The following is an 18,045-nucleotide window of genomic DNA, read 5'->3' on the forward strand; positions in this document are numbered from 1 at the left end:
AAAAACAGGGTGAATGTGGGCAGAAAAGGTCCCTGCATCCAGTGTCTGTGACAGTACCCCAAGGGGGAAACGGTTGTATAGAGCCAGTATTTGGTAAAACCAGCTTTGGCTGCAATTGAAGCCATTTGGGGTCAGTCTTATTTGAGGTAACAGCTTTTCACATTTAGACCCAGATTTTTTTTTACCAGTTCCCCATAACCAAATTGCTCTCCATCTGTTGGGTTGGATAGAGGCCATTGGTGATTTGTGAATTTTAAGACTTGCCTCAGATTCTTAGTTGGACTGAGGTCTTGTCTTTGACTGGTCTTTTCCAGTCCAATCAGGTTTTGGTTCAAAAATACTCAAGTGTAGCACTGGTTGTATGTTTAGGGTCTTCTTTGCCACACTGGAACTTGAATCACTGCCCCAGTATAGCATCTCTTTCAGATTGAAACAGGTTTTTTCTAGAATTGTCATAAATTGGTTACATTCATCTTGCCCACAATGAATGGTTTCTCCCATCTCAGTTGTAGACCTTTACAGCTCCTCCAGAGTCACCAATAGCCTGTTGATTACTTCTCAGAATAATGCCCTACTTATCCAAATATGGATGTAGGCATATCATTGAAACAAACAAGTTGAAAACCTTGCATGGAATGTAGATATATAGAGTCTATACTAATATCCACTGTCAGCTTAAAGAATCTTAGGAGTAGCACAGAAATATCTGGAGATAAAAAACAAACAGACATACTGTAAATATAGAAATACAAAAACATATCAGACCTCGAATTCCCTACTTACAGTCGTGGCGAAAATGTAGCGAAATTCCAAGTGGGTATAAAAGTTATGCCGCGTACACACCATCACTTTATGTGATGAAAAAAAACTATGTTTTTAAAAACGTCACTTTAAATGACCGTGTGTGGGGGAAAACGTTGTTTTATGTCTTGTGAAAAACGACAAAAAAAATTGAAGCATGCTTCAATTTTATGTGTCGTTTTTCAAAACGTCGTTTTTTACTTCACAGAAATTGACCGTGTGTAGCAAAAAACGTTGTTTAAAACGACGTTTTTACACCCGCGCATGCCCAGAATCTAGTTATGAAGCGAGCTTCAATGGAAAGACGTGGTGGAACGTAACCCCGCTTTGCTAGAACATTGTGAGAAAAACGATGGTGTGTAGACAACTTCGTCTTTGAAAATTGAAGTTTCAAAAACGTAGTTTTTTACTTCACAGAAAATTTCGTTTTTTTTCATCACATAAAGTGATGGTGTGTATGCGGCATTATGCCCTGTACACACGAGCGGAATTCCCGACAGAAACAGTCTGATGGGAGCTTTTCGTCGGAAATTCCGACCGTGTGTATGCTCCATCGGATTTTTGCTGTCGGAATTCCTGTCAGCTGGTTCTCAATTCTCCCTACGGAAAAAATTCCTATCGGGAAATCTGATCATCTGTATGCTTTTCCGCATGCTCGGAAACAATTTGACGCATGCTCGGCGGCATTGAACTTATTTTTCTCGCCTCGTCGTAGTGTTGTACGTTCTTAACGCTTGAAAGTTTCAGAGAACTTTTGTGTGACCGTGTGTATGCAAGCCCAACTTGTGCGGAATTCCGTCGGAGAAACCATCCAACTTTTTTTCCAACGGGAATTCAGCTTGTGTGTACAGGGCATAAGACAACGCATAGATAAAATCAATGAAACTTCAGAATATATTCAATGTAAGAAGCTGGATGGAGCCCCCAAAAGGCCAACAAAGTTCTAACTGGGAGTTGCGGAAAGGTGGGGGATGGATAGATAGGATAGATTTCTCACGGTACACGCCCCCAGGCATCACTGCAAAGCCCAGTGATGGAAAGGCACACAGGTTCTATAAATTAAATAAATAAATAACCTAGTAAGTTGGCAGAAAACTAGTAAAAAAGCAGATGAGAAAGCATGAAAATATAAAAAAAATTATGTGTGTGTGTTACAAAAAAAAGGTGCAAAGTAATGTGAATAAATGTAAAAAATATGTATGTGTGTATATAAACGCACCCATCAATATACAATGTCAAAACAGGTGTAAAAAGTGTATGTAATATGCAAAACTGCTGGTAAATAAAGTGAAAATAAAATCAATAAAATCTAAAATATTGTGTAAAGTAACTAAAACAAGAGGTGGCCAAATTGTGATTGTTATGTGTGCAATGTACCCATAATGGTGATAATGATATTGGTGTAAAAGTAAAAAATAAAACAGTGAAACAATGAAGAAAATAACAAATGATGAAAAAAGTCTTAAACCCCACAACAAAATGTAGTCAAAAAATCAATCAATCAATCAATCGACCCATACATCATCCAAGGATGATGCATCAACCCCCATATCATGTATGACAATGAATCCTTGATCTCTAAAACCAACACAGGGTAAAGCAAACAGCATCCAGTTACCTGAGCGGCAACTAGTAACCACCAACCTGATCCCATCCATCAACAAAGAACCACTAAGGGGCAAGCCCTGGGCTATATATAGTCTAAACATCAAACAAACCCCACCCTTCCAACATCACCATGGGAAACCGCCACTAGGCTCAAGTCAAATGGGGGGGGGGTGCCACACCGCCACCCACAGAACCTGGCCAATGGTAATCCAGGGCAGGATGCAGGGAATGCTGCATCTGCCCAAGAAATCTAGGCTGTATCACGGATGTGTGAATGACGCCAAATGCATCACGGCTGTGTCATGAACCCAGAAGTGTACTGGTTGGCTATGTGAGAAATTATCTCCAAGGCAGGTGATGCCAGTCCCATCCATTCCCAGGTGTGGAAGGGGATGCAAAGCACATTGGGGGGTGGGAAGGGGGGAAAGTCACCCAGGGACTAGCCAAGTGACACCAATAGGGACACAATGAAGAATCCCAGATTTGCCCCACAATGTGACAACGGCAGCAGGATGGACAGATGGGGTTGTAACTCCTGAAGCCCTGGTCGGATGTGCCTACACACCTTCAGATAAAAAAACGATCAAGTCCAACGCGGTGACATAAAACACAACGAAGTGCAGAGAAAAACGAAGTTCAATGCTTCCAAGCATGCGTCGACTTGATTCTGAGCATGCGCAGGTTTTTAACCGATGCTTTTGCGTACTAACCATCGGTTTTGACCTATCGGCTAGGTGTCCATCGGTTCAATTTTAAAGCAAGTTCTACATTTTTTGACCGAAGGATAACTGACCGATGGGGCCCACACACGATCGGTTTGGACCGATGAAAAGGTCCTTCAGTCCGTTTTCATCAGTTTGGACCGACCGTGTGTATGCGGCCTAAGACCTAAGGGAAGGAAAAGGAAACATAATTTTTTTTTTAAAAATAAAAGATAAAAAAAACAAACAAAAAAAATAATAATAAACAATAAAAAAAACTCAATTTATATATCTCCAGATATTGCCAGTTAACATGCAACTAGACATTATAAATAAATAAGCAACAATGAAAAGCAAACAAACAAGTACAAAATACAAATCATACATAAATATGCCACACACATATTAAAGTGAATAAATTAACCGGTCCAATGGGTAAAAAAGACCTAAAGGAAGTGGCATCATTCATGAACAGATTAGAAACAAAGTAATGTACATGTATCGGTCTAGGAAGGGTTTCAAAGCCATTTCTAAGGCTTTGGAACTCCAGTGAACCACGGGGAGAGCCATTATCCACACATGGAGATAACTTGGAACAGTGGTGAACCTTCCCAGGAGTGGTACAAAAGTTACTCCAAGAGCATGACGACTCCTCATCCAGGAGGTCATAAAATAACCCAGAACTATATCTAAAGGCCTCACTGGCCTCAGGTAAGATGATTCACCAATAAGAAAGACTGGGGGCAAAAATGCAGTCAATGGGAGAGTTCCAAGGCCATAACCACTGCTGACAAAAAAGAACACAAAGGCTCATCTTACATTTACCAAAAAACATGTGGATTATTCCCAAGACTTTTGGGCAAATATTCTGTGGACTGATGAGACAAAGATTTAACTTTGTGGAAGGTGTGCATCCCGTTACATCTGGCATAAAATGAAGGCAGTATTTTATAACAACATCACACCAGCAGTCAGACATGGTGGCGGTAGCGTGATGGTCTGGGCTTCAGGATCTGGATGACTTCCCATAATTAATGGAGCCATGAATTCTGAGCTTTACCAGAAAATCCTAAAGGAGAATGTCCGGCCATCAGTTCCTGACCTCAAGTGCACTTGGGTTATCCAGCAGGACAATGATCCGAAACACACCAGCAAGTCCACCTCCAAATGGTTCAAACAAAGCAGAATTAAGGTTTTGGAGTTGCCTAGTCAAAGCCCGGACTTAAATCCCATTGAGATGCTGTATCATAACCTTACACAGGCCGTTCATGCTGGAAAACCCTCCAATGTGGCTGGATTAAAACAATTCTGCAAAGAAGAGTGGAGCCAAAATTACTCCACAGCGATGTGAAAGGCTCATAGTCAGTTATCGCAAACGCTTGATTGCATTTGTTGCCGCCAATGGTGGCACAACCAGATACAGGGGGTCCCCGACTTACGAACACCTGACTTACTAACTCCTCCTACTTACAAACGGATGCTGTGGGGACCATCTACCGTTCTGCACATGCACGACCAGATGGAGCCTCGGAAAACATCATAAAATTTCGGAAATGTCCGTAATTGCCGTTCTGCACATGCGGACTTATGAACATTTCCGGCTTACAAACAAAGGAAAGTCCGTAACGCGTTCGTAAGTCGGGGAACCCCTGTATTAGGTTTAGGGGGCAATTACTTTTCCACATAAAGCAAGGCTGGTTACTTTGAACAGCTTTTTTTCCTCAATAAATGAAACATCATTTAAAAACTGCATTTTGTATTTACTCGGGTTATCTTTGTGTAATAAAAGTTGTTTGATGATCTGAGTAATGTACTGTATATAGCACCAACAGTTTACACAGTGCTTTTTTAAATCCTATATATATGTCTTCACACTAGAGCTGCACAATTCTGGCAAAAATGAGAATAACAATTTTTTTGCTTAGCATAAAGATCACGATTCTCTCACAACCTTTCACATTATATAAAAAGATTTGGGCTAACTTTACTGGGGTTTTTTTTTTATTCATTAAAGTCATTTTTTCCCAAAAATTTGCATTTGAAAAACCGCTGTGAAAGTGCAACATAAAATATTGCAACCAACATTTAATTCTCTAGGATCTCTACTAATTATATATATAAAATGTTTGGGGGCTCTAAGTAATTTTCTAGCAAAAAAAATATTTTAACTTGAAAGCAACAACTGTCAGGAAAAGGTTTGGTGTTTATGTGGTTAAACGTTCCTAATTTACATACAGAAGTTTATTCCTTTGATGTAAAAGATAAATTGATACATTGTTTAGACTTAACATTCCACTGATAGAATGTTTTAAAACTTTGCAGACTGCCCAAACTTTGATCTTTGATTTCTGAGAGCAGAGAGAAAATTCTCTGCATACCAAAGATCGGGAAACCCTTTGTCAAGATCGCAACGTGGGAAAAAAATCGCGATAACGATTCTTGACGATTAATCGTGCAGCTCTACTTCACACTGAAAAGGTGTATAACAAGCTGCGCTACAATACAATAACTAAAACCATATAGAAGAAAGTCTATGAAGACAAATCCAATAAGGTCTTGAAAGTGAGATTAGGTCACAGACTTGAAGGTGCCATCAGAAATACTGAATATAATGTCACACCACAAAACACTCGTGATCCACCACCGTAAGGATTTTGTGTTTACCAGAACAAGCTGGTAAAACAGCCTGTATAATTAGACCTGCAGGTACCAGTCACACTCCTCCGATTCAGACAAAGGCTGGATAGTAGTTGAACTGTTAATACTCAGAGGTCACCGCCCAGAATCTCTTTCCTTCTGTCACAATGTGGTTGATCTGTATACACCCATTCAAATGTATCCCTTACCACCTGATTACCCATGGTGTATTCACCCTGCACCACGTAGAAGGCTGATTGTTGTCACCTTCAGCATACATTATCCACCCGCCATAACTGTTTGCATTCCAAAAGTTGCGTTCCAGTGCACCACCTCTCTGGCTGAGCCAATAGGAAAAACGGAGAGTGTGAGAGGTGGCGCACTGGAACACAACTTTTGGAACGCTTATGCCGCGTACACACGATCGGTCAATCCGATGAGAACGGTCTGATGGACCATTTTCATCATACCAAACCGATCGTGTGTGGGCCCCATCGGTTATTTATCCATCGGTTAAAAAATGTAAAACTTGTTTTAAAAGTAACATCCATGCATGCTCAGAATCAAGTCGACGCATGCTTGGAAGCTGTGATCCCTGTCCTCTGATTCTCCAACCGTGATCCCTGTCCTCTGATTCTCCAGCGGCGATCCCTGTCCTCTGATTCTCCAGCGGCGATCCCTGTCCTCTGATTCTCCAGCGGCGATCCCTGTCCTCTGATTCTCCAGCGGCGATCCCTGTCCTCTGATTCTCCAGCGGCGATCCCTGTCCTCTGATTCTCCAGCGGCGATCCCTGTCCTCTGATTCTCCAGCGGCGATCCCTGTCCTCTGATTCTCCAGCGGCGATCCCTGTCCTCTGATTCTCCAGCGGCGATCCCTGTCCTCTGATTCTCCAGCGGCGATCCCTGTCCTCTGATTCACCAGCTGTAATGCCTGTCCTCTGATTCTCCTCTGATGTAAAGAAGAACTCTGGAAACTCAAAACTCTTAAGCCACTTTGAGTATCTTGGCGTGCGGTGTGTGTATTTGCACGCACGGTGGAAATTGTGGGTGGTAATGGGGAGGTCAACTTTTGCATTCTGGGCCCACAAGCTCCAAGCTATGCCTCTGTTCAGCTATCTATCAAAGGTAAAGAAACAGATCTTATAATACAGTAAGCATATTATGAGTTACGCACGGCATATGTCACCGACACAAACCCCCCATGCATGCAAGCTATGTGGTGGGTCCACTACCACCAGCCACACATAACATTTGAGGAGCCTGAAAAAAATGCATATTTTAGGCCATGAACTGTGTGGGGAAGAACTTACTGTTTATGGTTAATTCCACCTTCTTGTCCCCATGGTCTTTTCTGTTGGCTGCTCTGCAGAAATAAGTCCCCTCATCATTGAAGGTGACCTCTCGCAGGGTCAGGTTCACCGTTCCCTGAGCGAAATCTCCAGACAATTCTGTGCGTTCCGTGTAGCGTATATCCTGTTCTGTGAGATTATCCTGATTATTCATAAACATGTGTGCGATCGATCCTCTCCCATCCTTATCATTCTTCTCCCAGACCACCTTCAGACCTTCTGACCCTTGTATAAAGGAAAACCAACACGGGAGGGTGACATTGTCATGGAGGGAAGCCACCACTCCCGTCTTATCTGTGGAGGAGAACAGAAATATTCGCTGAAAATAAATTATTTGTACAATCAGCCTCATCACTTTCACATCATGTCCATTTGTTACAATGTGTATATATTATTATTATTTCAGGTACTTCTATAGCACTGTCAATGTATGCAGCGCTTTACATATACATTGTACATTCACATCAGTCCCTAACCTCAAGGAGCTTACAACCTCAAGGTCCCTTACTCACACATACTAGGGCCAATTTAGACAGGATCTGATTAACCTACTAGCATGTCTTTAGATTGTGGGTGGAAACCCACACAGGCACAGGGAGAACATGCAAACTCCAGATAGATGGTGTTGTGGTCAGGATTTGAACCAGCGACACATTTTGCTGCTAGGTGAAAGTGCTAACCACTACACCACTAATATGAGCAATTTTCTTTATAATACTAAGAAAATCCATACATGTGTGATTCTGGGCAGAAGTCTTTCTGAGTCCTGGGAATTAAAAGGAGCCAGTCACTGAATGACTTTACTGTATGTATTTACTGGATGAGCTTCGAGTTTCGACTCGAACATTGCCCGTTCACCGAACAATTTGGGGTGTTCGCGGCAAATTCGAACAGCCGAAGGAACACCCTGTAAAAGTCTATGGGAGAATTCTAAAGTGCTAATTTTAAAGGCTAATATGCAAGTTATTGTCCTAAAAAGTGTTTGGGGACCTGGGTCCTGCCCCAGGGGACATGTATCAGTGCAACAAAAAGTTTTAAAAACTGCAGTTTTTTTCGGGAGCAGTGAATTTAATAATGCTAAAAGTGAAACAATAACAATAACAGTGAAATGTTCCTTTAAATTTTGTACCTAGGGGGTGTGTAAAGTATGCCTGTGAAGCAGTGCTTGTTTACCATACTTATAACTGTCTCTGCACAAAGTGTCATTTCTGAAGGAAAAAGTCATTTAAAAATCACTCGTGGCTAGAATGAATTGTCGGCTGTGTGGGGGGTCCCCCCCAAATTCAATTACCAGGCCCTTCAGATCTGGTATGGATATTAAGGGGAACCCTACGCCAAATAAAAAAAATAATCTGGAGTTCCCCCCAAATATCCATACCAGACCCTTATCCGAGCATGCAACCTGGCCGGCCGCAGGAAAAGAGGGGTGGACAAGAGAGCGGCCCCCTCCTTCTGAACTGTACTGGGCCACATCCCCTCAACATAGGGGGGATGCTTTGGGGTCTGGACCCCAAAGCACCATGTCCCCATGTTGATGGGACAAGGGCCTCATCCCCACAACCCTTGCCCGATGGTTGTGGGGGTCTGCAGGCAGAGGGCTTATCAGAATCTGGAAGACTCCTTTAACAAAGGGGACCCCCAGATCCCGCCCCCCCATGTGAATTGGTAAGGGGTACATTGTACCCCTACCATTTCACAAAGAAAGTGTAAAAAATGTTTTAAAAAAAAACACAAACACAGTTGGGATAAGTCCTTTATTAAAAAAAAAAAATTCCAGCGGTGGTAATCCACTCTCGATCTCCACTCCTCCCTCTTATGCAACGGGAAACCTGCGTTACATCAGAGGGGGGCGGGGTCACCAGTCACATCACTGGGAAAGCCCGGGTTTCCCCTTGCGTCAGAAGGGGATGGGGTCACATGACGGTGGCTCCGTCCTCGCCTACACAAGACCTGTCAGGCTGCCGTGACGTCCTTCCCGGGGTGTCTCCAGTGGAGACAGGATCGTGTGCTGTTCCTCGCTGGACATCATCGCTGGAGCCTGGAGATCACCCATCGCTGGATACCAACAGCGTTGGAACGGAGACCGAGAGTGGATTACCACCGCTGGAATCTTTTTTTTTTATTTTTTTTAATGAAGGACTTTCCCAACGGTGTCTTTGTGTGTTTTTTACAATTTTTTACACTTTCTTTGTGAAATGGTAGAGGTACAATGTACCCCATTACCAATTCACATAGGGGGGGGGCCGGGATCTGGGGGTCCCCTTTGTTAAAGGGTTCTTCCAGATTCTGATAACCCCCCCGCCCGCAGACCCCCACAACCACCGGGGAAGGGTTGTGGGCATGAGGCCCTTGTCCCCCCTCTTTTCCTGCGGCCTGCCAGGTTACGTGCTAAAAATCTATACCAGACCTGAAGGGTCTGGAATGGATATTTGGGGGGAACCCCACATCATTTTTTTTACTGAAGGGCCTGGTAATTGAATTTGGGGGGACCCCCACACATTTTTTTTATTTTTTATGAATGACGTTTCTCTGTATTAAAATCACTTGCTTGCCGGGAGCCGACAATTCATTATAGCCGCAAGTGATTTTAAATGACTTTTTTTCCCTTCAGAAATGACACTTTGTGCAGAGACAGTTCTAAACACAGGAAATAAGCGCTACTTTACAGGCATACTATACACCCCCCCCCCCAGGTAAAAAATGTAAAGGAATATTTGTTTCACTTTAAGCATTATTAAAATCACTGCTCCCAAAAAAACATTTTAAAAACTTTTTTTGCATTGACCCGGGTCCCCAAACCCTTTTTTATGACAATAACTTGCATATTAACCTTTAAAATTAGCACTTTAGATTTTTCATGTTCGAGTCTCCAGTCTTAATATATAGAAATTCAATATTACAACCATGAACTAGGTAGGACTTGTTTGGCTGCACATCTGGAACTGTTTATTTGAACAAGAATGAAGTCTTTTATATGGCTGATCCTAGGGTCACAGACGCCTGGGTGCAGAAATATTTCTGGCACCCCCACGTGAGCGTGGTCATATTACCAACTCCTCCCCTTTACAAATGTTTCAATGTCAACAGCTCAAACACAGAGATGCTCCCCTAACACAGACAAAGATAGCACATCAGGCGTGGACCACCCTCCAGCAACGTCACTGCACGGCTGGTCTCTCTCCACATAGGGACAGCCGCTACTTCGCTCTCCTCCTCTGACAGGAGGAGGGAGGGGGGACGGGCTTGGGCAAGAAACACAGTGGTGGTGGCGGTGACCGATGGAGAGAGCCGCCTCTGGACACGGACAAGGAGAGGAGGAGGGAGGGGAGCACTCTGGCTCTTCAGTGCCCCCACCTCTGTGGCGCCTGGGTGCACTGCACCCCACACACCTGCTTAGGATCAGCCCTGGTCTTTTATACACTTGAGGAGGAGGTTCCCCCTTCTGATCATATTACCCTAACAATACAAACTGTAACCAGAAACATAAATTAACATGAGCTAATTAACTAGTTATTTAACCAGCCTAGGTGACTCAGAGGTCTGACCTTTCAAGTCAGCTTTGCCGTCTCCTAGCTCAGAACACACAATACACATTATCATAAGTATAAACACAGCAGGACACCTTCACACAATAGCAGAGTTACAGTATCTCACAAAAGTAAGTACACCCCTCAGTCACATTTTTGTAAATATTTTCTTCTATCTTTTCATGTGACAACACTGAAGAAATTACACTTTGTATCTACAATGTTGTGTAGTGAGTGTACAGCTTGTATAACGGTGTAAATTTGCTGTCCCCTCAAAATAACTCAACACACAGCCATTAATGTCTAAACAGCTGGCAACAAAAGTGAGGACACCCCTAAGGGGAAATGACCAAATTGGGCCCAAAGTGTCAATATTTTGTGTGGCCGCCATTATTTTCCAGCACTGCCTTAACCCTCTTGTGCATGGAGGTCACCAGAGCTTCACAGGTTGCCACTGGAGTCCTCTTGCCCTCCTCCATGATGACATCACAGAGCTGGTGGATATTAGAGACCTTGCGCTCCTCCCCCTTCCGTTTGAGGATCCCCCACAGATGATCAGTAGGGTTTAGGTCTGGAGACATGCTTGGCCAGCCCATCACCTTTACCCTCAGCTTCTTTAGCAAGGCAGTGGTGGTCTTGGAGGTGTGTTTGGGGGGTCATTATCATGTTGGAATACTGCCCTGCGGTCCAGTCTCTGAAGGGAGGGGATCATGCTCTGCTTCAGTAGGTCACCGTACATGTTGGCATTCATGGTTCTCTCAATGATCTGTAGCTCCCCAGTACCGGCAGCACTCATGCAGCCCCAGACCATGACACTCCCACCGCCATACCTGACTGTAGACAAGACACACTTGTCTTTGTCCTCCTCACCTGGTTGCCACCGCACACGCCTGACACCATCTGACACCAAATACGTTTATCTTGTCTCATCAGACCACAGGACACGGTTCCAGTAATCCATGTCCTTAGTCTGCTTGTCTTCAGAAAACGGTTTGCCGGATTTATTGTGGATCATCTTTAGAAGAGGCTTCCTTCTGGGATGACAGCCATGCAGACGTATTTGATGCAGTGTGCAGCGTATGGTCTGAGCACTGACAGGCTGACCCCTCCCCCACCCCTTCAACCTCTGCAGCAATGCTGGCAGCACTCATACGTCTATTTCCCAAAGTCAACCTCTGGATATGACGCTGAGCACGTGACCTCACCTTCCTCGGAGGACCATGGCGAGGCGGGGGAGGGGAGGGGAACCCGTCCTGTTATACCGCTATATGGTCTCAGCCACCGTGCTGCAGATCATTTTCAGGGTCTTGGCGATCTTCTTATATCCTCGGCCATCTTTATTTAGAGAAACAATTCTTTATATCAGATCCTCAGAGAGTTCTTTGCCATAAGGTGCCATGTTGTACTTCCAGTGACCAGTATGAGAGAGTGAGAGCGATAACACCAAATTTAACACACCTGCTCCCCATTCACACCTGAGACCTTGTAACACTAACTTATCACATGACACCTGGGGGGGGGGGGCTAATTGGGCAAGAGGCTAGCATTCGGACCCCTCCAAAAGCCTCGTTCCGGGTGACTCTATCACATATGGCACAATTACAAACCTACCAAGACATGGCCGTCCACCTAAACTGACCAGGCCGGGCAAAGAGAGCATTCATCAGAGAAGCAGCCAAGAGGCCCATGGTAACTCTGGAGGAGCTGCAGAGATCGACAGCTCAGGGGGGAGAATCTGTCCACAGGACAACTATTAGTGGTCTCTCCACAAATCTGCCCTTTATGGAAGAGTGACAAGAAGAAAGACATTGGAGAAAGAAAGAAAGACATAAGAAGTCCTGTTTGCAGTTTGTGAGAAGCCATGTGGGGGAGGGGACACAGCAAACATGTGGGGGAGGGGACACAGCAAACATGTGGAAGAAGGTGCTCTGGTCACATGACACCAAAATTCTACTTTTTGGCCTAAAAGCAAAATGTTATGTGGGGGGAAACTAACACTGCACACCACCCTGAACACACCATCCCCACCGTGAAACATGGTGGTGGCAGCATCATGTGGTGGGGATGCTTTTCTTCAGCAGGGACAGGGAAGCTGGTCAGAGTTGATGGGAAGATGGATGGAGACAAATACAGGACAATATTAAAAGAAAACCTGTTAGAGCCTGCAAAAGACTTGAGACTGGGGGGGGGCGGAGGTTCACCTTCCAGCAGGACAACGACCCTAAAGTACAGCCAGAGCTACAATGAGATGGTTTAGATCAAAGCCTATTCATGTGTTAGAATGGTCCAGTCACAGTCCAGACCTAAATCCCATTGAGAATCTGTGGCAAGACTTGAAAATTGCTGATCACAGACGCTCTCCATCCAATCTGACAGAGCTTGAGATATTTTACAAAGAAGAAGAATGGGCAGAAATGTCCCTCTCTAGATGGGCAAAGCTGGTAGAGACACCCCCAAAAAGACTTGTAGAGAAATGGGGGTTCTACAAACTATTGACTCCGAGGGGCGCCATACAAATGCCCCCTCCCCCCACACTTTTCATTTATTTGTATCATTTATCATTTTCCTTCCACTTCACAATTATGTGACACTTTGTGTCTCTCACATAAAATCCCAATAACATACCCATAGGTTTTTGGTTGTAACATGAGAAAATGTGGGGAATTTCAAGGGGTATGATTACTTTTTCAAGGCACCGTATCTCTCTCTCATATATATATATATATATTTATTTATATTAACCGAATGCCGACCGCCCCACATCCATTTACAGAATGATGTACAGATACGCGATTCTGAACTTCCCGGTCTGCAGCACGCACGTGCGCTACAAGAAACCCACTCCCATTGTGATTTGACACAGCGGGAGCAAATCAGCAGAACCCGATATCTGCTGGGACCCACCGATCGTTCTCAACAGAGGCAGGATGGTGGTCTGCCGATGTAAACAAGGCAGATTGCTGTTCTGCATTCCCGCAGTTAAAGCTAGGGTTGCCACCTGTCTGGGATTCACCCAGACAGTCCAGGTGTTGAATCATGTCTCCGGGTTTCAGTCCAACAGAAACCCGGACACATTGTCCAGACAGGAATGTGGCTTGGAACAGGGCTTGACAGGAGGGTGGGGGGGGGGCACTATGTGTGCCGCATTACTATTCTCTTTGAATTGCCCAAAGGTGTCCCATGTCTGTTACAATTCTATAGTGTATACTAAATAAAAAATGTTACTATGCGCCGCTAAAGTGTTCGGATTTGGCTTGATGAAAAAGTGGCAATCCTAGTTAAAACACCTCTCCCACAGTTAGTAAGCACTCCCAGAGAACACACTTAACCCTTTGATCGCCCCTGATTTTAACCCCTTCCCTGCCAGTGTCATTAGTACAGTTACAGTGCATATTTTCTAGCACTGATCACTGTATTGGTGTCACTGGTCCCCAAAAGTGTTTGATGTGTCCGCCGCAATGTCGCAGTCTCGCCATAAGTCACCAATTGCCGCCATTACTAGTAAAGAAATAAAAATAAATAAAAATTCCATAAATCTATCCCATTGATTGTAGACGTTATAACTTTTGTGCAAACCAATCAATATACACTAATTGGGATTTTTTTTACCAAAAATATGTAGAAGAATACGTATCGGCCTAAATTTATGAAGAAATGTGAAGTTTTAGAGCAGAAACTAAAAAAAACTTGTTTGTTTTTTTTTCAAAATTGTCAGCTTTTTTTGTTTATAGTGGAAAAAATAAAAACCGCAGAGGTGATCAAATACCACCAAAAGAAAGCTCTATTTGTGGGGAAAAAAGGACGTAAATTTTGTTTGGGTACAGTGTAGCATGACCGCGCAATTGTCAGTTAAAGTAACTGTTATGGAACGTCCCACACTCCGCTTGAGTGCTTCCGTCATATACCGCTTCCTATCAGTCTGGATATAGATATCAGATATTCCAGCTGCTCGCAACACACAACCAGACAAGACTTGTTTGTCTGCTGAACATGGAGGGCCAGATCCACGTACCGCAGTGCTTTTTTACGTCCGGCGTAGCGTATCTCAGATACACTACGCCACCGTAACTTACAGCGTATTTCCCGTATCCACAAATAATTTGCATCGTAACTCGTAAGTTACGGCGGCGTAGTGTAAATGTGTTGGCGTAGGGGCGCGCAATTCAAATGGCTAAGTTGTGGGCGTGTTTTATGTTAATACGTCTTGACCCGACGTAAATGACGTTTTTTCTGAACGGCGCATGCGCCGTCCGTGGGGGTATCCCAGTGCGCACGCTCCAAATTAACCCGCAACAAGCCAATGCTTTCGACGTGAACGTCATTCTACACAAAGCCCTATTTGCGAACTTTTTATGCAAACGACGTACACAACGGAAAATTCTATGCTGGCCCGACGTCTATACTCAACATTGGCTACGCCTCATATAGCAGGGGTAACTAATCATTTACCCAGACTAGGCGACTCCGAGATACGATCCTTCGGGGTAGACGTCACGTCTCTTCGCTCACCTGCTATACAATACACATTATCATAAGTGTAAACACAGGACATCTTCACACAATAGCAGGGTCAATTAGCACAGAGAACAGACAGATGGCTGGAGGTGATGGCATTAGCATCTAACAGTATGCGTCCCAACAGTATGAATGAGTCACTCTTACAATAAACCCGTTGAGTTCAGAATCAACAAACAGTAAATAGTTCTTTACAGATATCCTGGAATACCGTATTTATCGGCGTATACCGCGCACTATTTTGCCCTGAAAAATCAGGGCAAAATCATGGGTGCGCGGTATACGCCGATACCCGCTTTCCCGCCACGAGTTTGAATACTGCGCCGGCATATACCGAGCGCAGTACACTCGTGTATCTTCGGGCAGTCTCGGCGCCTCTCGCGCTGACGTCCTGAGCATACAGGACGTCAGCGCGAGAGTTGCCGAGCCTGCCCGATGATACACGAGTGTACTGCGCTCGGTATATGTCGGCGCAGTATTCAAACTCGGCGCGGGAAACGAGCGGGGAGGACGCGAGGACGCCGCAGAAGGACGCCGGACCCGACGAAGAGGATACCCGAAGCCGCAGACGGACGCCGGACCCGACGAAGAGGACACCCGAAGCCATAGAAGGACGCCGGACCCGACGAAGCCGCCAATGGACGCCGCGCAAGACACCAAAACTGTAAGTACAAAAAAAACTTTTTTTCCACAGGATTGGGGCAAATTTAGGGGTGCGCTGTATACGCGGGAGTGTGTTATACCGCGATAAATACGGTATATTGTGGATAATAATTACATAATAATCCCATCTCGGGTAGTCCAAGATATTATTTCTCAGTCATCCTATGCCCCTAGGATGATTTTAGACATAAGAGGGTCCGGGGATGTCCTGGGTGAGTCTGTCACAGTAACGCAGTGCTGTGTCGCAAAAAATGGACTAGTCATGAAGGGGGGGGTAAATATCCTGGCGCTGAAGTGGTTAAAAAAACTGCAAACAAATCGTGATAACAATATAACTTTAAAAAAATATTGTATAAATGAATATGAATTATGATCTTTGAGCAGTGTCTTTGAATATTGTGGTTCCCTGACGAAGCAATGAGTAAAACATGTCAAAGTTTTCTGGCCTTAGTTGCACTTACTATCATGTTTTAATAAAATTGTATCTTCCTGTATTGTGTTTTTTGTACAAGAATAATTGATTTTAATACTAAGATTTTTGATCTCTTTTTGGCACCTTAAAAGTCTCAAACTTTTGGTTGATGAAAATTTTTGGCCAAACAGGATGTGGTGTCTTTGGTTCTCCCTCTATCTAATACTTTGATGAATAAAAGTGCTACTTACCCAAGTGCCCAACACGCTGGGAATCTATGCACATTATCAGGACAACCTATAACACAAAAAATGTCAGTACATTGATATTAAATATTTAGTAAAGACAACGCAAAAAGACACATATCTTATTGTTATATTTTTATATGGTACAAGGTGTCACGGGTGTAGCTCTTCTGTCCTCTGCTGGCTAAAATTAGTATATATATATCTGCTGTAACCAGGTGAGCTGCAATTAATTTTTGTTAGATCTGTTTAGGCTTTCCCTAAGGCCGCGTATACACGATCAGTCCATCCGATGAGAACGGTCCGAAGGAGCGTTGTCTTATGTTAACCGATGAAGCTGACTGATGGTCTGATGTGCCCACACACCATAGGTTAAATAACCGATCGGGTCAGAACGCAGTGACGTAAAACACAACGAAGTGCTGAAAAAACCCGCATGCTTGGCAATCACAGTGCGCAAAAAACGGTGAGCCATAATTGGCCAAAGCCAGGGTGGCTTTGGCCAATTATGGCTCAGGGGGTTTAGTACACGCCCCACACTATATAATGCTGCCTGGAAGTCGGCCTTGTGTAGTGTGTTCGTGGTTTACAGAGAGAGTGTCATTTTTAGGAGTTAGATAGAGCAGGCAGGCTAGTCAGTTAGAGTTACAATGTGTAGAGGATATATATACATACCAGGTGTTGTGTGTGTATATATATATTTATACACTGTATTGAGTTTAGATAGATCCCCTCTTCCTAATATACTGACAGGCAGGCAGGTGATTGTGCTAGCTGCAGTAGTTTCAAGTGGTGTACTGTCTGTGTCCTCTACACAGTGTTCACCTAAAGCTACGTCAATAGATTTGCTGGGGTTTCTCATATTAATTCCTAAAGGTAGTAGAGCTGCACAATTCTGGGAAAAATGAGAATCACAATTATTTTGCTTAGAATGAAGATCACGATTCTCAAAAAAAAAAGCATGGTGCTTTTGTTAGTATGCATTTTTGTGATTGTTCTTTTTTTAATTTTATTTACACACACATTAAAAAAATATATATATATATACCGTATTTATCGGGGTATAGCGCCCTCTCGCGTATAGCACGCACCCCTAATGTTGCCCCGAATTCCTGTGGAAAAAAGTTGTTTTGTACTTACAGTTTTGGTGTCTTGCGCAGCGTCCATCGGCAGCCTCGTCGGGTCCGGCGTCCGTCTGCGGCTTCGGGTGACCTCTTCGTCGGGTCCGGCGTCCTTCTGCGGCGTCCTCCCGTCCTCCCCGCTCCGAGTTTGAATACTGCGCCGACAGAGCGCAGTACACTCGTGTATCGTCGGGCAGGCTCGGCAACTCTCGCGCTGACGTCCTGTACGTCCAGGACGTCAGCGCGAGAGGACCCGAGACTGCCCGACAATACACGAGTGTACTGCGCTCGGTATATGTCGGTGCAGTATTCAAACTCGGCGCGGGAAAGCGGGAATCGGCGTATACCGCGCACCCACGATTTTGCCCTGATTTTCAGGGCAAAATAGTGCGCGGTATACGCCGATAAATACGGTATAATGTGTGTGTGTGTGTAAATAAAATGAAAAAAAATCACAAAAATAATA

At 44.2% G+C, this 18,045-nt stretch overlaps 1 protein-coding gene across 1 annotated transcript in view; it reads right to left on the reverse strand.

Annotated features, from left to right (window-relative positions):
- The window catches only part of LOC120921681 (myelin-oligodendrocyte glycoprotein-like), a 39,211-nt gene that overhangs the window by 12,586 nt on the left and 8,580 nt on the right, over positions 1-18,045 (reverse strand). Inside the window, exons 2-3 of the mRNA XM_040334210.1 lie at positions 16,465-16,510; positions 7,058-7,390 (exon numbers count right to left, since the gene is read on the reverse strand). Coding sequence (XP_040190144.1) covers positions 7,058-7,390; positions 16,465-16,510 — 379 coding nt within the window. The remainder of the gene's footprint in view (positions 1-7,057; positions 7,391-16,464; positions 16,511-18,045) is intronic.

The sequence above is a fragment of the Rana temporaria genome, assembly GCF_905171775.1.
Source record: "Rana temporaria chromosome 2 unlocalized genomic scaffold, aRanTem1.1 chr2t, whole genome shotgun sequence".
NCBI classification, from domain to species: domain Eukaryota; kingdom Metazoa; phylum Chordata; class Amphibia; order Anura; family Ranidae; genus Rana; species Rana temporaria.